At 36.4% G+C, this 27,959-nt stretch overlaps 3 protein-coding genes and 1 long non-coding RNA gene across 14 annotated transcripts; 2 read left to right on the forward strand and 2 right to left on the reverse strand.

Annotated features, from left to right (window-relative positions):
* The first annotated feature begins 472 nt into the window (after positions 1–472).
* LOC110868839 lies at positions 473–5,861 on the forward strand. 6 transcript variants are annotated; one of them, XR_004862868.1, is made up of 5 exons: positions 473–1,382; positions 1,530–3,412; positions 4,278–4,337; positions 4,406–4,549; positions 5,502–5,861. XR_004862868.1 is itself a non-coding variant. In XM_035975356.1 (5 exons), exons 2-5 carry the CDS (start codon positions 3,165–3,167, stop codon positions 5,550–5,552), a joined length of 498 nt encoding a protein of 165 aa, XP_035831249.1. In that variant the 5' UTR covers positions 473–1,382; positions 1,530–3,164; the 3' UTR covers positions 5,553–5,861. The 6 variants fall into 6 exon arrangements, 2 of the variants coding, with proteins under 2 accessions (XP_035831249.1, XP_021973803.1); XM_035975356.1 differs by having other exon boundaries at positions 4,278–4,332; XR_004862867.1 differs by having other exon boundaries at positions 473–3,412.
* Positions 5,862–8,041: 2,180 nt separating this feature from the next.
* On the reverse strand, positions 8,042–12,210 carry LOC110868840. 5 transcript variants are annotated; one of them, XR_004862872.1, is made up of 7 exons: positions 11,869–12,204; positions 11,372–11,470; positions 11,198–11,252; positions 10,178–10,272; positions 9,983–10,086; positions 8,888–9,296; positions 8,042–8,535 (listed from the first exon to the last, which is right to left on the reverse strand). It is a non-coding gene; the product is annotated as an uncharacterized LOC110868840 (long non-coding RNA). The 5 variants fall into 5 exon arrangements; XR_004862871.1 differs by having other exon boundaries at positions 9,983–10,046; positions 10,161–10,272; XR_002552806.2 differs by having other exon boundaries at positions 10,161–10,272.
* Positions 12,211–14,593: 2,383 nt separating this feature from the next.
* LOC110868841 (protein INVOLVED IN DE NOVO 2) lies at positions 14,594–20,893 on the forward strand. 2 transcript variants are annotated; one of them, XM_022118112.2, is made up of 7 exons: positions 14,594–14,797; positions 15,468–16,390; positions 17,104–17,285; positions 17,971–18,060; positions 18,451–18,735; positions 19,236–19,445; positions 20,460–20,893. In XM_022118112.2, the coding sequence occupies exons 2-7, from the start codon at positions 15,475–15,477 to the stop codon at positions 20,691–20,693; spliced, it is 1,917 nt and encodes a 638-aa protein (XP_021973804.1). In that variant the 5' UTR covers positions 14,594–14,797; positions 15,468–15,474; the 3' UTR covers positions 20,694–20,893. The 2 variants fall into 2 exon arrangements, with proteins under 2 accessions (XP_021973804.1, XP_035831250.1); XM_035975357.1 differs by lacking the exon at positions 20,460–20,893 and having other exon boundaries at positions 18,451–18,759; positions 19,186–19,377.
* An 837-nt stretch (positions 20,894–21,730) lies between these two features.
* On the reverse strand, positions 21,731–24,238 carry LOC110868842 (expansin-A4). Its single transcript, XM_022118113.2, has 3 exons — positions 23,957–24,238; positions 22,915–23,233; positions 21,731–22,330 (listed from the first exon to the last, which is right to left on the reverse strand). The coding sequence occupies exons 1-3, from the start codon at positions 24,096–24,098 to the stop codon at positions 22,021–22,023; spliced, it is 771 nt and encodes a 256-aa protein (XP_021973805.1). The 5' UTR covers positions 24,099–24,238; the 3' UTR covers positions 21,731–22,020.
* Between the last annotated feature and the right edge of the window lie 3,721 nt (positions 24,239–27,959).

The raw sequence follows: 27,959 nt of genomic DNA on the forward strand, positions 1-27,959 counted from the left end.
CCCAACATATCTATCTATAGTTTGTTTTCTTGATCCTCTGCAGGTGGTCTTGTTACAGTTTGCTATTGAATCCATCTTCAAGTATTTTTCATCAACTAGAATTCACGCTCGAACCAAAGTCAAGAACCGCTTCCCATGGTCTGGTCGTCGGTTTCTTTTATTTGGGTTTTGAGTTCATTATGAGTTGTTGGCTAATCAAACAGAGATAACGTTTCTATGTAGTGATGCACATGAAATGAACAAAACATTCCAACAATCCCAAGATTATCTATGTTCTTTGAGTTGGGCTCGTAAGCAACAAGATGTCCACGATTACCTTCTACAATTTCAATTATATGTTCACCACTCTTTCTAAAGCCTGTTGCTGTTAAACTATCTTCTGTGTTATAACTAAAAGTGGAAACCTTTGTAAATTATTTAGAAACACCATCATCCATACATCGTACGCTATTCTATCCTGCTCACAAACATTGTCAAGCACAACAAGAGACTCCCTGAGTTTAAACAAGGATAGCCAATGTCTAGACGGGGAGTGTGCTAACCTATTTAGGAGGTTTACTTCTCCAAATACCTCACTTGTGATATCATATGATATAATCAGATTACAAGACCCACCATCCATAGTAGCTAACCAATATATAACACCATCTATAGATATTGAACAAAAACCATCTGGCTGATCAAATTGAAAGCTGACCCATTTACGAGGGAGATTGCCACCTAGCCGTCTCCAAGCCCCTGTGCTCAATGTAAAAACTTCAACTTGCCAAGGGATGCAACTTGCAGTTTTCATATCGCCCCAACTAACAATATGTGTGATCTTCACAATCTTAGGGTCATTAGTCCCACGACAAACCCCAAAACCTAAAACGGTTGCATATGTTTCCCCATTTGCCACACTAGGCACAACAAGTTCAACCGTTTTTCTAATAGTTGGATTCCAAAGAGCAGCTTTGCCCAGTCCGTTAACAGGAAACTCACGGCCAATTAGAAAGAGGGAAAACAATCCGTGAGAGCAGCCTATTATAGAATAATACCCATGATCTTGAACCCGCGGAGGAGTAATGGAAACTATACTTCTGGGGAAAGTATCGTCATCAACAACCAAAACAAGAAGTACACAAGGACGTATATGTGGCACCAATCAGCTTGCGCCGACCACTGCTCCATGATCTCCACTTAACTGCTGATGATAGACCAGACAATGACAACCGTCAGGGCACGTGGATCTATTTAGCATGCGCCAAGTACCCTCTCGCCTGGAATCACTAACGGTCGTCACAGAGGAGGCAGGATGGATATTCCTTGTTGTCGATCTCAGGCCCGTCAGCCCATCTCCTTCACAATTCACCTCGTCTATAAATAAAGAACTTCACCTCCAGGTTTACGGATCACACTTTTGCTCTCTCACTTAATACACACACTTTTATCCTCAAAACAAGTTCTTATTCTCATGCCGAATGGTGGTTACAGGGAGAACTCCCTATTCTCCTTGTGACGAGCTTCACGGTGTGTTGGTTGTCTTGCAGGATCAACGTAGCTGTTCCGCAAGTTCGGAAGAAAATTAACCTTATTTGGACGAGACACAAACTACAAGCTAATCTCCGAATTAACTTGGTGTTTCTTCATGACGCCCCCCGATTTTTTACAACCACTTTTTCATCTTCTTTTCTAAGCTGTTACTCTTGATCTCATGGCTGATCAAGGTATTCCTTTTCCACCTCTCGGTTCACACTCTCAAATGGGTGCGGCAGCGGACAACGCACACTTCCAAAACCAGCCCATTGACGAGTACGCCGAAGGGGATATCACAAAGGTTGGAGGCATGCGCGCAAGCGGTACTCATACCACCCAAACGGTGACTTCAACAAATCAAGGCGTTAGCCCTTCAATACCTGCACTATCAGGATTACCAGAGGGAGAGACCCCCCGCGTCATGGTTTTACGCACAACTGTGCCTGTGCGCGTAATAAGGGCTAGCACAAGCTCAAACACAACAAACTTCGACAGTGACACCAATGCCTAGGCAACTGAACTATGCGACGCCGCACCAAGAGCGCGCGCAGAGGCAACAATACAGCTAATCACCATTACCACGAAGGCAAAGTGCTCACACCACGCGTGACACTTATGACGAAAACAATGGTTTCGTCTTATGTTGGGTTTCGACTTATGGTAGGTTTGAAAGAAAAGATGATTTGAGTTTCACAAAAGTTGGGTGTAAAGGGTAAAATATGTAACTGATATTAAAAAGAGGAAATATGTAAATATTCTTTGAATAAGTTTATTAAGGGTAAAATAGTAATTAATAATAGAATTTTTAATTAAAAGGGGAAATATATAATATAGATGGTTTAGGAAGGGGAAATATGTAATATAGATGGTTTAGAAAGGGGAAATATGTAATTGATTTTGTGGGTTGGATAAATATGCAATAAGGGCACTTAGGAAGGGGAAATATGTAAAAAAAACCCTAATAAATAAAACACGACACGACTTGAAACGAGTCAGGTTGGCCCGCAAGCCATTTCCTTATGTTTTCTATATATAAAACTAGGGGTGTTAATCATGTCGGGTTGGCACATATTATTATTCGTGTCAAAGATTCTTGCCCTGATCCACACACACATAAATACGGGTCAACACGAACACAGCCCGTTTTTTAAATGAGTCATGCATGTTGACGAGTTATAAGCGGGTTGTTGGGTTGTAAGTGGGTTATCGATAACGTGTTTAACGGTGAGTATGAGTGTGCCAAATAACAATATGGTGTGTCAAAACTAACTTTATTATAACTAACCGTGTAAATGGAAAACAGAAAAAACAAAAACATATAAGTTTTTTTTCTAAATACTTAAACGAGTTAACGGGTCAACCCAAACCCGACCCATTTTTTAAACGGGGTCGTGTTAGTCAACCCAAACTTGTTTTTTTCATGTCGGGTTTCGGGTCGTGTCAAGAATTACCACCCCTATACAAAACAACGTCACCTATGACCATTGTTTGTCACCATCACCTATCAGGACATGTGTTTGACATGAATTAACCTTCACCATACCTTAAATACAGAAAATGCCTCCAGGGGTGTTAATAATAATCATACAAAAAATCCAAATAAGTTGGCTGAAGATCTTATTAAGTGTTTAATAAGAATATTTCAAGAAATGAATCAGTCGTTTCCAGACAGTGAAGAAGCGTCGGATCTTGTACCGATACAGATATCCTGCGTCTCTAAAACAAGTTCTAAATGTACAGCACTGCTCGGGTCAAATTTTGACCCGTATGCGGTGTTATTTGATCTTGATGGTGCAATTAGAGACATTGGTCCATACAAGACTTTTATCGAAATTACACGAAGTACACTCGATCATACTCGCATTTCTGAATGTTCTATTGAAGCTGGAGAAGTCAGGTAATTCGTAAACTATTGAGGCTTTTTATGAATATGTTATTTTAAGTGAGGGTGTGAATTTCTCATACGACACGAACCTAACACGAAATTCGCGGGTTCAGATTTACTCTAAATGGGTTTGGGTCAGTTTCAGATTGAACCCGCGAACCCTTTAACTAAACGGGTCGGGTTGGCGGGTTGACCAGTTTAACTTATTTATATTATATTATATTATATTTTTTACGGTATGGTTTATGTCATAAAGAGCTAATTACTGTTTTCGTCCCTGTGGTTTGTCAAAAATCACTATTTCAGTCCATTAGTTTAAAAATTGCGATTTCAGTCCCTGTGGTTTCACTTACGTAACCATTTCAATCCATTTATTCTGTAAGTACAGGGACTGAAATGGTTACGAGGTGGACTGAAATGGTTACGAAAGTGAAACCACAGGGACTGAAATCGTAATTTTTAAACTAATGGACTGAAACAGTGATTTTTGACAAACCACAGGGATGAAAACAGTAATTAACTCTGTCATATAAATTAAATTGGGTGTATTTTATGCCATGTATATAACTTAAAAAGATATATTGACATAAGATTTTATAATTTAAATGTAATTGTATTATATACATTTGTGTTTTTTTAGTAAATTTTAATTTTAATATATTAATTTCCGGGAAAAAATAAAAAATTCCGGGTTGAACAGGTCGTGTTCGGGTCAACCCGCGAATATTTGGATCGTGTTCGGGTTGATATGTATGACACGATTTTCGGGTTCGGGTTAGTCTAAAATTTGCAGGTTCAGGTTGAACCCGCGAACACGACCCGTTTAGCACCCCTAATTTTAAGTTTTTAACGGTTAACTTACATGTTAGTGTTTCAGGAGTTTGATGCAGAATCTCTGTAGTGTGAACTTGAACTTGCTGACATATAAGCATGTACTGTAAGATATCTTAAGTTTGTTTAAAAATGGACACAAAAAATACAAACATAAAGATCGGGTTGTTACAGGCGTTTCTCGTTCATGGGTTACCTTCGACTCAGGAGAAACTACTGCTTCTCATGAACACGGCGGTAGTTAACGTCGGAGGTGTCGTGGTCAATGCATTGGGCATTGAGAATTATATCCTCCGGAATCCGTCAAACTCCAATCCTGTGAGTTAATACTATACAAGTAGACATGTACAAAAAAACCAATTCGAAAAAAAAAACAAAGAAAAACCGGTCTGGTTTGAGAAAAAAAAAACGAGTTTTGAAAAAACGGTTTCAACCCAACTCGGCCCGACGGTTTGGATACCAGTTCATATTCTTGAATTTTTGACCGGTGTAAAAAAACCGGTTTATAACCCAGACCGAATCGGTTTAATAGGTTTAGGGTTTGATCCTTGGAAACTGATTTTAAACTCGAATAGGTTTGAAAAAAAAACGGATTGTATACATTGGCGAAGCATAGTGGGGGCGGGAGGGGACGGCCGACCCCCCGAACTTTTCGCTCAATAGTGGAGAGCATGTAGTTTTCGTATAAAATTTTTTGGGTATATACGTTTTCGACCCCCGTTTTATAGAAATTGTTGGGTATATACATTTTCGACCCCACGGTCGGAAATCTCAAGCTTCGCCACTGTTTGTATACCACTAAAAAAACCGGCTCGGTTTGTAGAAAACGATTTGTACACCTCTATATACAAGTGATCATTTTCCTAAGTTTCAAGATAAAAATCCAATCCAGATTCGAGACTCATACTTGGACCAACTAGACATAAAGTCAAATGGGCTAGAAAAGGGGCCCAACTTAAAAAAAAAAAGATTAATTCTCTTTCCCCGTGGTTGGAATTACAGAGCTCATAAGTAATAGACGGATACGCCTCAACAGCTGGATCATGTATTCACGTGACACGTAACTCCAGCTCATTGTCACATGTTCTAGCCGCTAAGACGTTCCATCCATTACTTATCGCTCTGTAAGTCCAAACATAGCAAGAGTCATATGCTCTTTCTAAGCGGGACCACTTTTGGTCCGCTTGTCTAGTTGTTCTAATAGTGAGTCTGCTAGCTCTTGAATCAGCTCCGTATTAAAGCCTAACATATTATTGCTTAATCCTACAAGGGTCTAGCAAATGAGAGGGAAATACTACAATGTGACATTTGCTCTTTGTAGAGGGAGTTGGCATAAGCAGGTTCACTCAAAAGGTTGATAATGGTGACGCGAAATTGAATCCAGCCAAAATGATAGAAATTCGGCCGTATGTTTATGAATTTTGATACTTGTTGCCTTCATGAAAAAAATTATAGCGACGACGAAAATGAAAAGGAGAATTGTTGGTATGGTGTCAAAATAAAATCATCTTAAGTATGTACTGATTATATTATAACTAGGAGGTCAAACTCATATGTTTTTAAGAAAACTTTTAATTGGTTCCGTGTGTAATTGCACATATGTTGATTACTAATAAAGTAATTTATTAAATTGTGGTATAGTTGTTTTGTTGGTCCAAAAACATGGGAATGTCATGTTTGTTCATATTAGTTAACATATTTGGGAAGGTAGGGTACATTTGCTTATGGGAAAATCACCGGTTCAGTTAATATAGTCATACACTTTTAATCTTTTGTTTGGCTTTTTTAAAGATTACAATTTAAGTTGCAACCAAGAAGAATAGGCCATATCTTAGATTATGGGATGACGGAGGGGCTTGGTTTGGGGGCATTACTTGACACGTGTCAAGTGTGAGATTCACAAGATAATACTTAAAAACTAGGGGGTGGTGTGGCGTGGCTTAGTTTGGCGTGGCCAGCTATGTGGATTTATTTATTTATTTATTTTTGTTTAAACTATTTAAAATTTCACCCAGCCCCCCAGGCTCAGTTCCCATGCCAAAGAAGCAACGCTATGCCCAACGTCAATCCGGGGTGGAGCAGCCGGCGTTAAAGGGCCAAAACACCAAAAAGCAACGACCCACACTCACTGGTCTTATAAAGCCTCCTCCAATCAGAATTCAACACCATGTCGTATACACACTCTCTCTTTTATTTTTTTTACATTTATTTTATTACAATTTCTTTTAAATTTTACTGCAAAGTTCGAGTTCAACAACGGGTTCACGAACCCTGACCAACCCCGCTAGAATTTCTCAACCCACCCCTTCCACCCTTTAAATTAGGGCTTACAAATCATGTCTTAGCGGGTTTAACAGGTCTCTGACGACGTGAACAACACAAGTTTTAAACATGAATACAACTCGTTTAACTACTTTATACCTAATGTCTATAACACAGTTGTATGTCTTATGTAAAAAAAAATTATAGATCCTAAACTTCTAATTTTAATTATATTTTAAAAAGGTAAAAAATCACATGGTGTATCTGTTCGTGTCTTATACAAGTTAACTATTGTCAGCCTTACTTAAAATTAAACAATTTTTATTTTATTTTAATAGTGAAATAAAACAAGGGAAATTTCTAGAAAATATATAGAAAAAAAATTACACCAAATTAAAGATGATAAAATTATCTTTAATTTGGTGTAATTTTTTTAAATATATCGTCAGATGAAAAAGTTATACATGTTTGAAAATTTCTATATATATTTTCCATCATGATTTTCAAACAGTTATACCCGTTTAAAAATCATAGTGAAAAATATATAAAAAATAAAATATTGAAGCCTCTTTAAATCCTTTACAATCCATGTTGAAGCCTTTATTTATGAAGCTTTTACAATACACGTGGCGCAATTTGGTTGGTTCGTTTGAAGAGTCTTTGTAAAGACGTTACAACAACCTCAATTTTGGTGAGAAGTCTCAGGAAGACCGGGCTAATTTTGCAAATTTGACTAGTAGTTTCGTGATTTTCCCATTAAAGGTGACCAAGTGAAACATGGGTTCGATTTTTTAGCCAAATGGGTTTTACCGGTAATTTTTCCGTCGTGTCTACGGACGGATGGGTTACTGGGTTTTCCCCGGAAGTGGTGATGAATGACTCAGGTTACTCTTGTAGTACTTCGTTTGTTCAGTGGGTGGTGTCCAAAAATAGTCAAGATTGATTTTTTGACGGTTCATAAAAAGAGGGTACAAGTAGTCCGGAGACAGGTAGGCTCAGTATAGGAGGGAAGCACTGAAACTCTGATGTAGCACTGACTTGTTACCATCATGCACGTTTTGACCTAAAATTATCTTCACTTTCCTAAAGAAAAATGATAAAAAATATACATTGTGGAAGCCATCAACACTAATAATATTTACTAAATATTTTTTACATAAACTTTAAGCTCTTAAATCAATAAAATTTGCCCGTAACATCTAAGAAAATGGCTCACTTTCATAAAGAAAAATAAATATACATTGTGGAAGCCATCAACACTAATAATATTTACTAAATAATTTTTTTACATAAACTTTAAGTCCTTAAATCAATAAAAATTGCCCCTAACATCTAAAAAATGGCTAAATATCTAGCTTACATGGTCTACTAAAAACTAGTTTAATACCCGTCCGGTGGACGGGTTACGTGAATTTATTATATTGTAACAAAATGAATGAACCTATAAACACAAAGAAATGAAATAAAATAAAGTCATATTACATAAAATTATATGAACGTGTCAACAAAGCTAAACCATATTTAGTGTGCACAAAATTAAACAACATCACAAACAAAAGCACAATTCTTTAATTTATAAAAGGAAGACGAACGCCAACAGTTTACAACCACAAAATGATAGAAAATAAAACTAACAGAGTACTAACACATGAAATAGTCTCATTTAAATACATTCATGATCAGAGTTCAGCAACAGATTGATGACCGTTGATTAGTCATGGTCAAGATCAAGCTTGTTTTCCTCTTACTTCTATATGTACCCTTGGTATGCCACCCAGCACCGGAAAAACCTTCACCCATCTCTCCATCTTCTGCTTTAACCCATCCCAACAAACTGCCACCGGTTCTAAGGCTCCTCACCGCCTCATTTTCATCGTCGTCATCATCATCGTTACAACCCTCTTTCTAGCTTTCACTAAAAAGTTTGGTCTTTTTTTCTTCTTTATCAGGCTTGGAGAAGGCTGATATAGGGTCATGGAAAACAGGACCCACAGTACCTGTAGGTCTCGACTTGAAATTTTGTTCTCTATTAGCTTTTTATCCTGAAAAGTGATTTTGTTTCATACAAGTCAAATAATTATAAACTGATCATATAACATTGAGTCGATAAAATCAGACATGCTCTAGCTTATCCTCAACCGACATTCCAATGTCTAAACATGCCCCCTAAGGCATTTATCGGTTCACTTGTTGACCGACCCGACCCACAAGTCGTAACATATTAGAAAAGGTTACATGTATGTAAATTATACCATTTAATGATCACGTATTATTATTATTTATCAAATATCACGGAACTTTGGCATTAGAGGTATTAAAGTATTAAACAACATTTAGTCATGTGGATGGGGAAGTAACATATGCATGCAACAAACAACATAACAGTCTGGTTACCTGTCATGTCACCTCTTTTGTTGGTTAGTCTTCTTCTTTAATGTCATCTTCTTCTCTATATTAGACCATGGGGTATGGGGCTTGGGTTGGCTGAAAACGCCCAAGCCACCACTCCGGGGGCTTGGGTTGGGGCGTGGCCCCATTGGCGTGGGTTTGAAGCCGGGTGTGGGGCGGGCTAGTAAGGTGACATGGCGGGCTCTCAATGGCCAAACCAAACCCATGCCCCCAACCCAAGCCCCCAACCCAAGCCCCACCATACCCCATGGGCATGGGTTTTGGTGGTGGGGGGGCTCCCATTCCACGTGTCAACAAATACCCCAACCCAAACCAAACCCAAGCCCTACCATACCCCACAGCCTTAGCTTCATTGTCTGTCATTTCAGTCTCTTTAATTTGCCATGATTGGCTGCTGCAAATAGTGAACATGCAAAACTTTAAACAAAAATAAGATGTCCGAGTTGAGTGAACATGCAGAACTTTAAACAAAAATAAGATATCCGAGTTGGGGTATGTACTTGAGAGTCAGATATTGAATTAAATGAAAAATAAGCTGAATCAATAGAATCTATCATTAGAGTGCAAAAATTTGAAGAAAAATAAGATATCTGAGTTGGGTACTATAGGACCGGTATGAAACATGGTTTTATATCTGAGTATGGATGAGATTACCAAAATCCGTCTAGGGGTATACCCGAAGAGTAATGTGTAAGGGAAAACCATCGTGTAAGAGATATGGCCTATAACCGGGCATGGGACCAAGATTAACAAAACCGGACAGGAAGTAACACTCGTTAAAAAGACATCATTACAAACATGGGTGTTAATCGTGTCGGGTTGAATTGTGAAACCCAAACACGACCCGTTCAATCCATTTATTTGACTTCAAAAATCCATAAATAGAAAAGGTCATTAGTAATGAAAAGATTAATGTGTAAAAAGATTACACTTTTTAGTTATTACTGAAGAATTCAACACTTTTTTTGTTACCAGAATTGGCAGGAGCTTATCATGTTGCAAAGATTAGTGAGGAAAAAAACTAACGGGTCAAAAACATGAGTTTGCAAAAAAATAGAGAAAAAAAAGAAGAAGGTAAACCTCTATCAACTGAATGAAGGCGGCCTTCTCCCACGTCACAACTTTTTTAGTTTCTTCGCTTTCCCTATCGACGATGTTCACGAATAAGTTATAATAATACACGTCTGTCACAAAATTATCATGATGGAGTCACTATAAAGCATGCGTACATCTGTAATTATAAAAGAAGAAGAATTACTTTATAGTAATTGTTACCAGGGAAACCTCCTAATGATGTGTTCGGTTCTAGCGAGCCTTTGAATGCACTCATTACAGTTCTCATAAAAAAATGTAATGCTGAAATAAATTGCCTAAATAACCAATCACAGAAGGATTAAAATTTCATAATAGATTCCCATAAAATAAATAAATAAAAGTTTATATGGTCATAATAGCCCAACCATATCAAATCGCTAGACTTTTATAATTACCAGAACCGATGAAAACCATTTAACGATTGTTTTGAACCAAATATAATGTAAATTTCCATTTTAATACTTAAATTTGGCATAATGTACGTAGTCATTTTAAGTTATAACATAATTTAAAGAAAAAAAACAGGTCAACCCACCATTTCAACCCGAACCCAAGATTTACCGAAACCCGTTTAGGCAACACGTAGGCGACACATAAGCGGGGGGATTTATTGTTAACTTGCACGGTGTGGCATAAAACCGCTTTTAACTAAAACAAAAAAAGAAGTTAAAGAAAAATAAATTATGATTGGATAAAAAACAAATGGCCCCACATGCTCACCCTCTCGCGCCCGCCATTCCCTTGGCTGAGACCTTCAGTGGCGCCCTCTCTGGCTATGGTAAGGTGGTGTTTGGGGCGCCATTGTGCAAATGTGATAAAGGGCACCACTCCAAACCGGACAACCTAATAGAGATGGTGGCATTTTGTTCACCATTCTGCATGCCAGATTCATGATGTGCCATGAGATGGCCCTAATATTTTGAAGTTAAAACCAATTTAACTTTAAAAGATTATACTGTGCTTTTGTTGTACACTCGAAATTAAAAATAAAGACACCATTTTAAAAATATAATAACCATTGAGACTCCATATTGTTGTACCAAAACGAAAATTCTGCCCAAGCATTAAATTGTTAAAAGAAGCTAAATTAGCAAGTCAATTAAAATCAAGCAAGTGTGATTCATGTATAAACACAATCATACTCACAAATTATATGTGATATTACTTACAAATTACAATAAAAAAAAGTTGGTCAATTACGTTGTGAACTTGTGTGAAAGCCTTCATCTCTACCTCATCATGTTTTGTAGTTACCCTGGTGATACAAAGATGAAAATAAGTTGGTCAGAATAAGCTAAACGAAAGTGGATAACCAAAACAACATAAACAAAATCTAAAATATTGAATCATAATCATAATGGAAAGAGGGGAAACCTGGATATGAGGAGGGGATTTGAGGAAACGATTTCGTTGGCTTTGGAGAAAGCTATTTTGGTTTCTTCTGCTCAAGGTTCCAAATATTTCTAATCAAACCTGCACATGCCAAAAAAAACCCAAATTCAAACCCTAAGAAAACTCAAAAATCGAAACAAAAGTCATTGATTCCTTTTATGATTATTAGATTATCAATCAACAATTCAGTGCATTGAAATTCAAACCTTAAGCATGACCAATCGAACTCAATCATTGAATTCAGGGGTGATTTTTGTAACAACAATTGGAAGAACATCTACTAAAAAGAAGCAAAAAGGGTTTGAAATCGTAAACCAAATAACCTTCGACACATAACTTCATCTTAAGAAGCCAGAAATTAGAAAATAAAAATCTTTAATGTACTCATTTAGTCTAGAAAACACCTCAATATCATCACGCCTCCTCTAGTCGTCACCTAAAATCTTATAAAGAAAAACAATTTCGGAGAACTCACTTACCTTGAGCTCACGTGTATGGCCCTAGACCAATTAAATCGAACCCTGCTCGCTCCTTCAATCGTAGGGACGTGTCTACTATCTTCATTCACCTATTTTTTCCTTTTGATCTGGCAATTCATAATTATTGTAGAGATGCGACGACAGATTTATAGGTGGGTGAGAAGAACAGATTCATCAGGCCAACAATTACGGGAGCGTAGGAACCGTCGTCAACTGATTGCAAGCATTAACTGAATTTGAGAGCACTACCAGGTTTCTAGGAGACTGAGTTGTGGGGATAATGGGCAGAGAAAGCTGGAAGTAACCACCTGCTAAGGGAACCGCAAACAACTGGCCGGAACTGTCACAACAGCAGTTTTTTTTTAGTTTAAAGGGCTGAGATTTAATCTCAGCAAGATTCAATGGTCAAGATTGTTTTGAAAGTTGGTTAGACTTAATGGGAACCGTATATATATATATATATAAATTGACATGTGTTAGAAAGAAAAAAATAGAGTTTTCTCAGCCAATCGCTACACATAGCCATTAGATTGACAAAATGGGTAACCTTTTCCTGCCTCTGCAGGTTGCGTCCCTACACGGGGCGGATCTATTTGGGAGCTTACGGGTAGCACGCAGTGTCCCTCAACATTTTTGACGAAGTGGTGAATTAGCGCAAATTGGTTTCTGGTTTATTTTATGTATTGGTTACTCTTAAGCAAAAAAAATTCTTTTACTCCTACCCCTATAACTTTCTTCTAGATCCGCCACTGCGTCCCAAGCCCTAGGAGGGACATTCCGACATGTGTATATTGGTCATTTTCTTTAAAAAAAAAAAACATTTCCAAATGCTACTTGACCTCCGCTTCAAAGTTTATTTGTGTTACCCGCTAGTAAACAATGTAGTCAAATTTGTTATTTTCATAAATCCATGAAACAAAAATTTAATATATGAAGCCATATGAAGAGAATATTTTGTGTAATTATTTAAGAAAAATTATGCAAATTAAGTTAACTATGATTAGTTATCAACAATTGATTTTGAGTTAAGTTTACTGTTTGGTAGTTTTACTTAGTTTTGCACATATAACTTTGTTATTCTTTTCTTTTTTCTATCCAAACAGATTATAACATGTCTTTTATAATTATTAAAATATGTTGTTTTATAAAATTTTGAAAGTACCTTTGCGTCATTCTTATTTTTATCCACATTTTAGTGTAAGTTTCGTTTAGAACGGAGATGTGTGTGATAACATACAATTCATCTAAGCATAAACGAACAAGTAATTAAAGAGTTTTATTTATTTTTTATTGGAACCATTAATAATATTTGTTTTAAGATTTTCAATCGATGTGAAACCTGCGTCGCCATCTTTTAGGGCATATCACTACTTTATTTTTAGGCATTCTCTTTCATTCTTTAAACCTAGTGTCGGTAAGGCGGTAGCGTATTGTTACTATAATAAACCAAACCAAACTGATACCGACATAATTTGCACCGTACAACGCAGGTAATTCTACTTGTCGTCTACATTGGGTAACTAAAGTTCAACCATGTAAATTTAACTTCTCAAACATGTAACTCTCTTAAACCTATGAATTTTAACAATCTTAAATTTATTTAATACACTAACAAAATTATTAAATTTAGGAAAAATCATCAACTAGCTAAGCTGATCAAGTTTTATTTATTTATTTTTATCAATATAGTAATTATTGAATTTCAGCCTTTGACAAAATATACACTAATGATTCTAGCCAGTCACTTTTCACCAAATAAGCTTCGCCAACTATAACGTCCAAAACACTTCCCTTGCTTTTGACCATGGTTGTAAAAGTCACTAGGTGCTAGTCGGCCAGTTAGATACCGACTAGCGAATAATCGGATTGGGTTTCTTATATATAAATTTCAGTTTTTAATCTATATATACAAATATCTATAGGAAAAAAAATTGTAGAAAGGTTTTAACTCCTCCTCGACCTTTTTTAAGTATATAGAATTAATCGCCATAATCTACATGGTTTGGTGGGAAACTGACCAGAATTTACAGGTTTTAGCTAGAATCTACCGAAATCGCTGATTTTTTGTAGGAATCACCAATTTTTGGCCGGCCGACTAGCACCGATTAGGTCCGATTAACAGAAAATTACTTATTGCTTGACCGACTAACGATTAATCGGCGGCTAGTCATCGATTAGTCACGATTTTTACAACACTACTTTTAAAAGCCGGCTAAAGCTTAGCTTCTAGCTAAAATTCAATTTCTATTTTGACAACTAAAAATTAACTTTAACTAATTTGGTGACTTTTAAAAAAGAGTTAAATGTCATTTTAGTCACTGTGGTTTGGGTCATTTAACAGTTTAGTTCAAAGATTTCATTTTTCGTTTGTGGGTAAAAAAAAGTTTCACCGTTGCCATTTTAGTCCACTAGGTTAACTGCATCCATTTTTATGTTAACGAAAAGGGCAATTCGGTCACTGTATATGGTCGAATTGCACTTCTAGTTAACAAAATTACATATAAAATGACCGAATTGCCTTTCTCGTTAACACAAAAAATGTATGAAGTTAACCCAGTGGACTAAAATGACAACGGTGAAATATTTTTGGACCCACGAACGAGAAATGAAACCTTTGAACTAATCTTTCAAAATGACTCAAACCACAGGAAATAAAATCACATTTAACTCTTTAAAAAAATTATGATAATATTTCATTTATTGCTACACACATACAATACACGACAAAAACACTTTACTTCAAATTTTCACCTTTTCATGGTATTTTGCGTTACTCGTCAACCAAAGTCACACTCCCCTATTCATCAAACAAACACCTCCTTCTTCTTCTTCTTCACCAAAACCCTAAATCCCCAATTCGTACCATCAATTTCAGATAACCGATCTTTCTCACTCGATCCCCCTTTCTGCACTCACCAATCAAGTGCAGGTTCGTAATTACAAATTGCCCCAATTTCTTATTTTTTATATTATTTTTGTGCAATTCGTTCAATGTATGTTCCCTTGTGTTTGTTTACTAATTTTTATCATCGTTTAATAATTGAATTGCTTGTAATTGGATGTATGAATTTGTGTTTGTGCTTTTTAATTGTTTACGTTTTGGTAAATTATATAAAGTTATAAAGGTTAGGTTTTTATGCTGATTTTGTGTTCAAAATTGCAACTTTTTAATTATTACAGAAATGATGTTTGTATGTTGAAAAGTAATGTTTTTTTTTTAATAATTTTTGTGGGAAATTAGGATACTTTTTTTCTGGAATGTGGATATGTAAATATTGTAATCTTAAGAGAAATTGAACTTGTAATCTTGTGAATTTGTGTTGTTAGTGTAGATCTGCTAGAAAACAAGCTCTACATGCCCTAGTTTTTTTTTTTTTTTTTTTTTTTTGGGGGGGGGGGGGGGGTTGTTGAGGAGCAAGTTTTGATTTTCAAGAAACAAACAAACGTACCCGGTACAAATGTGCCATCCCAATTATAGCAGCGATATTGATAGGATAAACTTTACGCTGCTCGACTTGCGCGTGCAAAAATCTTTTAAAAACGAAGGATTATATGACGATCTTTTTAATATGTATGGTTGTTGTTGGCATGCTTTGCAGAACTAGAATGGAGGATTATATGGACCAAAGCTCCGGAGGAGACACTGACGGAAGTGATTCCGAAGTCGAGGAATACGTGGACGAAGCTTACGAAAACCTAAAAGGTGGAAAACACCGTGTTAAGTTATCCGAAGAAACGTTCGCTTGCCCGTACTGTCCCAACAAGAAAAAACATGATTATAAGTACAAGGAGCTACTGCAACACGCTACGATGGTCGGAAAAAGCGATTCAAAAAAGCGAAATCCGAAAGATAAAGCAAATCATCTTGCATTGGTTAAGTTTCTTGAAAAAGACGTACTCGAAACCTCCGGCTCATCGAAACCTAACGACGAAGTTGACCACCTTGCAGACCATGATGGTGATGAGTTGTTTGTATGGCCGTGGAAGGGTATTGTTGTAAATCTACCCGTTGAACTAAAAGACGGGCGATACGTAGGTAAAAGCGGGTCAAACATGCGGGACCAGTTAACCATGAGAGGTTTTAATCCCACGCGGGTGCATCCTCTATGGAACTTTCGCGGTCATTCCGGATGTGCGGTTGTTGAATTTAACAAAGGTTGGGCCGGTTTTAATAACGCGATGTCGTTTGAAAAAGCGTATGAGGCCGATCATCATGGTAAGAGGGATTGGAAGATTGCTAGTGATAAAACCGATATTTATGGTTGGGTTGCGCGTGCGGATGATTACCGAGCTAGTAATATCATCGGAGAACATCTTCGCAAGATTGCGGATCTTAGAACGCTTTCCGATATCATGGCGGAAGAAGACCGAAAGGCGAATACACTTGCGTCAAATTTGGCGAATGTGATTGAAGTGAAGAAACGGCATTTTGAAGAAATGGAGAGTAAATTTGTTGAGACGGAAAATTCACTAAGCAAGTTGATTGCGGAAAAAGATTTGCTTCATCAATCTTATAACGAAGGTTTGTTTTTGTTCTTCGAGTTTTATTATTCATTTATGTAGGCCTGTAAACGAACCAAACGTTCATGAACTATTCGTGAACATGTTCGGCGGGAAGTTCGTTTATTTAATAAACGAACGAACATGAACAATTTTTTTTCTTCATTTAATTAAACGAACGAACATGAACGCATTTTTTGTTCGTCCATTTATGTTCGTGAATGTCCGTTTATGTTCGTTCATTTATATTCGTTTATTCACGTTTGTTTATGTTCGTTTAAATTTTTAATATATACATAGGTAGTTATATTTATTATATTTATATATATATATACATAAAAGTGGCTTCGTATCTACTTACTTAAATATAACTAATTAGTAATTAGGGTTTCTGGTAATAATGATAAGCTTTAAAACTTATCGTAATTAATCACTAACTTACATATAAAAAAACTAGTTTTTGTTCGTTTATCTTCGTTTATTTTGGTCAATAATGTTTGTTTGTTTGTTTATGTTCGTTTACGTTCGTGAACTGTTCGTTTAGTTTTAAACGAATGAACATAAACGAACACGAACATACCCATTTTCTTAATGAACGAACATGAACACAAAAAGTTGTTTGATACTTTGATTATAAGTTTTTGTTCGTTCGGTTCATTTACAGGCCTACATTTATGTATAATTATGCAGTCATATCGTAAGCTATTACTTACTAAACTGTTTTTTATATATCAGAGATAAAGAAAATTCAGGTTGGCGCACGAGAGCATTTCCAAAGGATCTTTAACGATCACGAAAAGATTAAACTACAGCTAGAAAACCAAAAGAGAGAACTCGAGCTTCGGGGAAGCGAGCTGGAAAAGCGTGAAGTGGTAAACGAGAATGAGCGAAAAAAGCTTTCGGAAGAGATTGAACAGGTGTTTTTAATAATTTTTCCTCCTTATCTATTTAATTAAATTAATAAAACTTAGGGCTGCAAACGAACCAAACGAACACGAAGAAGACCTTGTTTGTGTTCGTTTGTTAAGAAATTTATGTGTCCACAAACTGTTCATGAACACTTACCGAACGAGAGTTCGTGTTCGTTTGTTAAGAAAATGAACGTGTTTGTCTTCGTTTGTTAATTTTAGATAACGAATGCAAACGAACGTTCATGAACATAAACTAACACAAACCAATGTTCATGAACACATATGAAAACAAACGAACACAAACAAGTATTAAATATTTTATATATCGGAATTTTGAAGTATTTAAATAAAATATAAAAAATAAAATATTAATGAACTATCGAACACAAACAAACATAAATATATATTGGAATTTTGAAGTATTTAAATAAAATATAAAAATTAAAATATTGATGAACTATCGAACACGAACAAACATAATGAACATAAATGAACGAACGCGGTCTTTCTTCATGTTCGTTCATTTAACTAAACGAACGAAATTTCTTGTTTGTGCTCGTTCATGTATTGAACAAACGAACTTCCCGCCGAACAGTTTACGAATTGTTCGCTGAACGTTCGCTTCGGTTCGTTTGCAGCCCTAATTAAATATGTTAACTCCTGGCTAATTGTTTTTCATCTATTCTGTCAGAACGCTGTGAAAAACAGTTTGCTTCAGATGGCGTCTGATGAACAAAGGAAAGCCGATGAAAGTGTCATGAAACTAGCTGAAGATCAAAAGGTTCGTGTTTAGCGTTTTTGGAAATCATGTTAAACATTTATTCCATTAGAGTTAATTACTGTTTTCGTCCCTGTGGTTTGTCAAAAATCACTATTTCAGTCCATTAGTTTAAAAATTGCGATTTCAGTCCCTGTGGTTTTACTTTCGTAACCATTTCAGTCCCCGTGGTTTCACTTTCGTAACCATTTCAATCCATTATTCTGTTAAGTACAGGGACTGAAATGGTTACGAGGTGGACTGAAATGGTTACGAAAGTGAAACCACAGGGACTGAAATCGCAATTTTTAAACTAATGGACTGAAATAGTGATTTTTGACAAACCACAGGGACGAAAACAGTAATTAACTCAAATTTCGTTACTAAATCACGTGCTATGTTTATTAACCACAGAGGGAAAAGGAGGAACTTCACAAGAAAATCATTTTACTCGAGAAACAACTAGACGCAAAGCAAGCGGTAGAGCTCGAGATAGAACGTTTAAGAGGGCAGTTAAACGTTATGAAGCACATGGGAGACGATGATTTGGAAGTCATGAAGAAGGTGGAAGACATACACAAAAATCTACGCGAAAAAGAGGAAGAGCTTGACGATTTAGAAAGCTTGAATCAAACCCTCGTTGTTCAAGAACGTAAAAGCAATGACGAGTTGCAGGATGCTCGTAAAGAATTAGTCGAAGCAAGTATTTTGTTAATAAACGGTTGTGTAAACTGCCATTTTGGTCCCTGTGGTTTGGTCACTTTTGCCACTTTAGTCCAAAACTCGAACTTTTTGCATCTGGGTCCCTGTGGTTTCAGTTTTATTGCCATTTTGGTCCAAAAATGAAATCAGGTCTTATTTGTCTTATAAATCCTGCTATTTTGTCATTTTCCGCAGGTGCAAAATGATCATTTCTTTTTTTATAAATAAATACCATATTTTATAAGACCAATATGACCTGATTTACCCGTGAGGAAAATGACAAATTACAGGATTTTATAAGACAAATATGACCTGATTTCATTTTTGGACCAAAATGGCAATAAAACTGAAACCACAGGGACTCAGATGCAAAAAGTTTGAGTTTTGGACTAAAGTGGCAAAAGTGACCAAACCACAGGGACCAAAATGGCAGTTTACTCTAAACGGTTTTTACTTTATTTTATCTATATGATGAAGTTAATATATTTTGTAAGCAGGGGTTGAAGGAGTTACCGAAATCTGGACATATTGGTGTGAAGAGGATGGGGGAGCTCGAGAATAAACCGTTCTTAGATGCGATGAAGAGGAAGTACGGTGACATGGATGCGGAAGATCGCGCTTCGGAAATGTGTTCGTTGTGGGAAGAATACCTCCGAGATCCCAATTGGCATCCGTTTAAAGTTGTCACCGTCAATGGGAAATCACAAGTATGTGGTTAACAATATATTAACGATAAATTTTACTAGAGTAAAGTACATGGATAGTCCCTATGGTTTTCCAAACTTTTGCACTTTGTAACGCATTTAGTCCCCAACTTTTGCCAAAAGTACATGGATGGTCCCTGTGGTTTGCACTTTGTAACGCATTTAGTCCCCAGCTTTTGCCAAAACTACATGGATGGTCCCCGTGGTTTGCACTTTATAACGCATCTAGTCCCCAACTTTTGCCAAAACTACATGGATGGTCCCTGTTGTTTGCACTTTGTAACACATCTAGTCCCCAACTTTTGCCAAAAGTACATGGACGGTCCACGTCATTTGCACTTTGTAATGCATTTGGTCCCTAACTTGGACCTCCCGAAACCTTTTGATTTGTTGGATGAGGACTAAATGCGTTACAAAGTGCAAACCACAGGGACCGTTTGTGTACTTTTGGAAAGCCAGAGACCAAATCCAAAATTTTAGAAAACCACAGGTACTATACGTGTACTTTACTTAGGTGTGTAAACGAGCCGGGCCGATCCCGCATAGGCTTGAGCTCGGCTCGTTATGTTTTTATGAAGCTCGAGCTCGGATTGGTTCGAGCCTACTTCTTTGAGCTCAACCTCGAGTTCGGCTCGCAAAGGAAGCTTGAGCTCGGCTCGACTTGGCTCGAGCTATTTTGAGAATTGAGAACAACCTCAAACGAGCTAAAAGCTCGGCTCAAGCTCGCTTCGTCGAGCCAAAGCTCGGCTCACCAATGTTATCATCATTATTATTAGATTATATGTAAAAAAACTAAAAAATTGTTTGGGCTCGTTTGGGCTCGTTTATGCTCGTGAACCTAAAATAGCTTTGCATTTCAGGCTCGAGCTCGGGCTCGTTAAGGCTCGGCTCGTTCGAACTTTAACCGAGCCTATCACGAGAAGTTCTCGTGCCTCGGGGCTTGTTTACACCCCTAACTTCACTCATTTTACTATTTTGAAAATTTGCAGCTAAAAAAGTTTGATGTTATTGGTACAGGGAATCATCGATGAAAATGACGATAAATTAAAAGGTCTAAAGCGCGATCTAGGTGAAGACGTATATAAAGCGGTAGCAACCGCTTTGACCGAGATTAACGACTATAATCCGAGTGGAAGATACATCACAACGGAGCTGTGGAATTTCACGGAAGGTAGGAAAGCTACTCTACAGGAGGGAGTTTCTTATCTTATGAACATGTGGGATGCTCACAAACGCAAGCGATTCACTTGACCGACTTTTTTAGTTTGTAGCCGAATTTAAGACTCCACCGATCGTTGTTTCGTCATGACTTTTATGTGTTAATAATTGTTGGTGGCTAAATGTGATAAATGTTTGTTGCATTTGGCCATTTGTTTCTGTGTTGCACTGTTTAAGAATAACAATGTTTGCTTTCTGTTAAATAAATGGAAGCAAGTGTGTTAATGTGTTGACCCTTTGATCAGTCTACAGTTGACTACCAACTGAATGGTCTTTCTTTCATCCAGGATTGTAGGACTGTTTGGGATAGAAACAGAGGCGTCTCTGAGAATTCACGTACCTGTTCGAGCTCGAAAAATGTGCCCTTCCATAATGTTTTATTAGTATTTAAAAAAAAATCAAATTAGTTTTTGACTCGATAAACCTAATGTCAGGTGTGCTAAATTCTAAACCATTTATGATTTGTAAATGGGCCTATATTGGAATTGGTACGTGTTTGTTTACTATTTAAAAAAAAATAACATATATATATCGGATTTTTTTAAATCCCGTGCCCCTCGAAATCACGGGCGTTGTGCGGATGTCTTCCCCGCACACTGTCATAGCCGCCCATGGATAGAAAGTAGAATGTTATATATATTAAATGCTAGGCGTCTTTATGGTCTGGTTCGACTGGTTTTGATGGACGTTTTTGGCCGAGCCACAATATACGGTTTCAGGGAATAACAAACCCAACCGACTGAGTTGGGTGGGTCGGCTGAACTGGTTTTACCGTTTTTGCGACTTGCTGGTATGAATAAATTTTTTTTGTATTTTTTTTTAATAATTAGTGTTAAAACTTTTAAAATGGTAAAAGGAGATTCATGATTATAGTACGTATACATAACTATGCATTCTGAAAATGTATATAGAGTTAGGTTCTGGTACAAATCAGTCTTAACATACAAATTAGGCTTAACGTGAGAAGTTAATGTGAGAATTTTTCTTATCTTGTCAAGCATGTATTTTAGTCTCAGAATCTAAAAAATAATGTTTTTACATTAGTAAAGTAATTATAATAAACCAAATCATAATAGATAAGTGTATTTTTATAATTGATAGTTGTAACAATAATAAAAGATACAAGAAACAGAAAGCTGTGGGCCGAAATGAGTTAAAACTCATCTTCAGCTCCTCTTACAAGCATTTCTCAAATGTCAAAAATACCCCTCAAACAAACCTCTCAATCCTATCTCTTTCTTTTGACTTTCTTAAGTCAAAAGTCAAAACCTGATTTTGAATTTAAATTGACACCTAGACCTAAGACACAAAAATCTTTATTAGTAAAGATCAAGCCACACTTTATATTTTAATGTAGTGGTTAAACTCGAAAATTTTTCCCGGTGAAGGTTTGACCGAATTTCCAGTCAGCAGGGACGATGTTCCATGAGGTGGAAGTGCGACGATCACTGCCTCTGACTCTAAAAGAAAGTGATTGACCAACGAGTACCGCATTTGATTGCCAGTTTTGACCCCAGTTGCGGCTAAGACTCATCCATTCGGTCCTTGAACCTTTCACCCACGCTTGCGTTATGTCCCCGGCTCCAGCAACGTTGGTTATGAGAACCAAGTTGAAGTAACGGAATCCGTTGATGGTGAATCTTATCCCGCCTTGCTTTCGGCATGGGACCCTATGTAAACAAAATGATTTTGTTAATTATTACTTCTACAAGAGTAAATATGTAAATATAATAACTATGAGACCAAAAGTGTAGAAACACTTTTTGAGGGGAGAGTGTGTCCCCTCTATGTTCGTTTTTTTTTAATCTGATACACAAGACGGTTATATAATTACAAATCGATTGTTACAAATTACAATTTTCTATGTAAAACTGACGGTAGAACTTTAAACCCAGTATACGAGGCTCCGATTCAGAGGTGCACAAACCGGTTAATTTCCATAACAGGTTCGGTTAACCGGTTATGACAGTTAATTTTGTTTTTATACTTTAACTGGTCTGGTTAATTAACCGGGTTTTTTTTTTTTTTTTTTTTTTTTTTGCCTTTTTTTGAATTTTTCGGCCTACTGGTTAATAACTGGTTACTATACTAAATATCTATAACCAGTTACTAACCGACGGTTAAAATTAAGCACTAACCGGTTAATAATGGTTCTGGTTAATTAACCGGTTTTTTTGCCCATCATATGCGGGTTGGGTGTTGGGCCAACTTGGGCCTGAATAAAAAACAAAAAAAGAGAGATAGAAAGGCGAACCGGCGGTAAGAGACGGGAACTATGCCAGCACGATATTGCGCAATCTTGAGAAACATAGGCATGGCGAGGTCGAAATGGGTTCGTGGCGGGTTGCACCACCCGCCATTATCACTCGGTTGGGCAAAGTTAGGCGGACAAAAATTCGTGGCCGTGATGAAAATCGACGGGCTGCCTGGATGGCACCACTGCGGGTCATTCACACACTTTAACTCGAAACAAGCACCGCAGCTCAGCCCGTTGTTGAACAGCGCAGTGCTGAGCGCTGCGGTGTTGACGCCATAGCCTTGGCTGTACAAATTACCGTACCCACATGCTCCTCCTGTAACACAATCAAGAGAACTTAAAACATATGATAATATATGTTAAGCCAGGGGCCGAAGTGCCGAACCGAGGTCAAGGGTGTCCGCCGGCCCGGTTCAGCAAAATTTTGTTGGAATTTTATATATAAAATCTAGAGTAAAATGCCAAAATCGTCCCTGAGTTTTATTCATTTTTGCTTGTTCCATTCAAAATGACTTTTTGTGCATTTGAGTCCGTCATGTATGTATTTTTTTGTCATTTTTATCCTTGAGTTTGGGCGACTTTCGACACTCGAAATTTGGCCCTCGGGGATGAAATTGACAAGATTTCAAACTTTTTGGATGGAAGGGACACTTCAGGTACGAAAGTCGCAAAAGTGATCAAACTTCAGGGACGAAAATGACATTTTACTCTAAAATCTTTTTTTTTTAATAAAGAGAGTTTTAGTTATAAAAAAAATAATAAAACATAAAAAAACGTCTATATATATTTTTAACAACAATTCCTATATTTTCTAGAATAAATACACCTTAACCTGCACTCAACAGGATTTGTACTCTCAACCTGAATGTTCGTAGAGCACATTTTATAAGTAAAAAACAATTTTAGTTTTACAAAAAAATGGCTATTTTGATAGGAAAATGTTAGCGGCTCGAATTGGTGGAATTCGAGTCTTTTATGATAACCGCTGACTAAAAAGTTCTGGTTCCGCCAGCATGCTAAAACGTAAAAGGTGACTTACCCATGGTACCGGACGCATCATTGCCACCGTAGAAGGTGGCATGAGCACTCTCCCACTGGCCTCCGGTGTAAACTCCGGGAATACGAGCATTGACCGCGGTCAAAACCGCACAAAAAATGACCACATAACCCCTGAGCTCCATGTTCACAGAGTTGAGAAGTTGAAGTTGAAAGTGTGAGGTGAGGAGAATGAAATCTCAACTGCTACTTATTGTGTCCAATGAGGAGAGAGAATACAGTTGAGGAATCTTATATTACTTGAAAGTAATTCGATTTTGCCCTATGTTCGCATCTTACAAGATAGTATTCTTTCTTTATATTTACTCAATCAATATATCATGTCTAATCATCATATTTTAATTTCTTTTGAATGGCCAACAAAAATATTATATAGATTTTCAATTCAAAAATAATTTTATGTGAAAATAGTTCAATACAATTGTACTTGTTTTTTTTTTTTTTTCTATGTATCGTGCATAAAGTTTTAATACTATCTCATACGTTTTATATAAATTTTGACAAATAAAAAAATGAGTAAATTGCCAAAATCGTCTCTGAGTTTTGTGCATGTTTGTCAGTTTCATCCAAAATAACTTTTTTGGACCATATGACCATTCACTTTTGAGATTTTTCGACATTTTCATCCAAATGTCTAATTTGCTTTATTTTTTTTTTGTCAGACATTTGGATGAAAATGACAAAAATCCCAAATCTCAGGGATGATTTTGACAAAAAAGTTAGACGTTTAGATGAAAATGGCAAAAAATCCCAAAAGTGAAAGGCAATATAGTACAAAAAAGTTGTTTTGATTGAAACTGGCAAACACATCAAAAATCAGGGACGATTTTGTTTTAACTTAATATATATATATATATATATATATATATATATATATATATAGGGTGGGGTTCATGCGAGAACCACCTTTATTGCGAGAACCGCGAGAACCAATGTGAACGGATGGCAATTTTGTAAATAATAAAAAAATTATAAAATCCCGCTATGGACGTCAGCGTTTAATTAAATTATGATCGATAAAACAGTTTCAAGTCCAAAAACTATCACAATCAACAAAACTCTCCCAAATCAGTCGATTGTTTCAATCGCCATACGATCATCGTCCAATACTCACTGACGCTCCAAATTCCAGCAAATTCCAGCAGTTTATCAGCGATATTCGCCATACAGTCATCGTCGCTATTCAATCGCCGTCAACACATTAATCGCCGGCTCGAAATTAGGGCAAAAACCGGCCATACCGAATTAATTTAGGGCAAGAATCGATTTAGGGCAAAAAACGGTCATACTCGGCATATTCGGTGAGGTTTATATATTACAAAGAGCATACGTCATTGCATCGATTTACGAACTTCAAAGTTCATACAGTTGAAAGTTCATACAGCCGATGTAGAAAGTTCATACAACCGATGTAAGTTCTGTAAGTTCATATCATACTATATACAGCCGATGTAAGTTCTGTAAGTTGATATCATACTATGTAAGCTCATACAAAGTTCTTTGTGCTTGTTCATGTAGATTCTTGTTCATGTAGATTACAGCCAATTATGTGCTTGTTCTGTAATCTGTGCTTGTTCTGGTAGATTACAACCGATGTAGGGTAGGTCAATACGATTATGTGTTTGTGATTGATTTGGAATGCATATGTGCATACGATTATGTGTTTGTGATTGATATGGAATGCTTGTGATTGATTTGGAATGCACATGTGCATAATATTGTTCATGTAGATAGGATTACGTGTTTGTGTTTGTTTTGGAATGCACATGTGCATAACATTGGTATGTAAATGCACATGTGCATATGATTATGTGTTTGTGATTGATTTGGAATGCACATGTGCATAATATTGTTCATGTAAATACGATTACGTGTTTGTGTTTGTTATAGAATGCACAGTGTTTGTGTTTGTTTTGGAATGCACATGTGCATAATATTGTTCGTGTAAATTACAGCAAATGTTGTGCATATGTGTTGGTGTTTGGTTTGGAATGTACATGTGCATAATATTGGTAATGTAGATTACAGATGAGCCGATGTTGTGCATATGTGTTTGTGTTTGATTTGGAACGCACATGTGCATAATATTGGTAATCTAGATTACATATGATGTAAGGAAAATAGATGATGTAAGGTTAATACGATTATAGGTTAGCGTTTGATTAGGAATGCACATGTGCATAATATTGTTCATGTAGATTACAGCCTATGTAAGTTCATACGATTATGTGCTTGTGGTTGATTTGGAATACACATGTGCATAATGTTATAACTTATGGTTGTACTTATGGTTTTTGGTTCATATTTATGCTTGATTGGTATGCATGTGCATAATATTGTTTATGTAGATTACAGATGTAAGGATTACAGATGTAAGTAGATTACAGCCTATGTAAGATCATACGATTATGTGTTTGTGTTTGACTTGGAATGCACATGTGCATAATGTGATAACTTATGGTTGTACTTATGGTTTTGGTTCATATTTATGCTTGATTGGTATGCACATGTGCACAACGTGTTGGAATGCACATGTGCATAATGTGATAACTTATGGTTTTACTTATGGTTTTGGTTCATATTTATGTTTGATTGGTATGCACATGTGCATAACATGATAAATTATGTTTATAATTTGTAACCGAATTTGTTTTTTCGGGTCAATGTGTTAACATGTGTATATATTGATAAATTATTTCATAGTTGTATGTATGCACATGTGCATAGTTATAGTTGCATAGTTATAGTTATGCGCGTGTGTTGGTTCATATATATTGTTGATAAGATATGTCATAGTTGTATGTATGCACATGTGCATATCTGATGTTGCATGGTATAGCTGTATAGATGCATATGCCCAATGTATAGCGGATTTTGGGAACGTATAATGGATTTTGTATATGTAGTTTGAAATAACATACTAACAGAGTAATACAAATTAAAGTTAATATACATTCTCATTGTATACAGTAAAATGAAAAAAAACAAAGAAAGTTACGTTTCTCCTGAAGCCGAGAGATGAAGGGTCGAAAAGAATGCCAGATGCGACAGAAGACGAGCATGCGGTTGTTAAGCAAAAAGGTTAGAAAGTGTTGAGAACTTACTGTTAATATTAGTATTGTTAATGACGCAATATGCATTTATGCACATGTGCATTATCAGTTTTGTTTTTTTTTTCAAATGTTATAACTCGAGTTTGAATGCGGTTTTAGTACGCAAAAAAATATTCAAGACATGCAATTGCAAAACCTGAGGATGAAGATTGCAACAAAACTGTTACTATCAGAGGCGAACGTGTACAAGGCAACGGTTATGTACCTTGCAAGAAAAGCAACACAAAATTTGGGAGATGAAAGAATGCGGAAATTGTTGGAAAAGGAGGGAGCAGAACAAGAAAAATGCTGGAACACTCTTAGCAAATGGAAGAATGGGGATAAAGTTTGAGGGTAGTAGTTCATGACACGTAGGTAGTATTTCTAGTTAATTAGTGATATTTGAACATTAAACTGGTACTTTGGATTGTTTTGTTTGGTTAGGCATGTCAGATGGTTGTGTTGGGAAGGTAACAAGTTGGTACATTTATGATGCATGTTACAGTTTGGTTAGTTGTGGTTGGAATTAGATAATCATGTTACTAATATTTGTTGGTTGATGTATTGAGAAGTTGGAATTTTAGCAAATTGGTAATGTGTATTGTAGAAATTGTTATGTTGGATGGGTGATATGGTGATCAATGTTTGGATTTATAGTTCATATAGTTTGTTGTTAATGCACACGTGAATTAATATAGTGAATTAATATGGTTACAGTAACAAGTTCGTATTGTTTGTTGTTTATGCACATGTGCAATAATATGGTTAAATAACAATATGCACATGTGCATAAAGTGATATAAATACACGTTATTAGTTATAAATTTATATGTTTGTTAAAATATGGCATGTTACGTTGATTAATAAGTTAAATGACCCGTATGCACATGTGCA

The sequence above is a fragment of the Helianthus annuus genome, chromosome 7, assembly GCF_002127325.2.
Source record: "Helianthus annuus cultivar XRQ/B chromosome 7, HanXRQr2.0-SUNRISE, whole genome shotgun sequence".
In the NCBI taxonomy this organism is placed as follows: domain Eukaryota; kingdom Viridiplantae; phylum Streptophyta; class Magnoliopsida; order Asterales; family Asteraceae; genus Helianthus; species Helianthus annuus.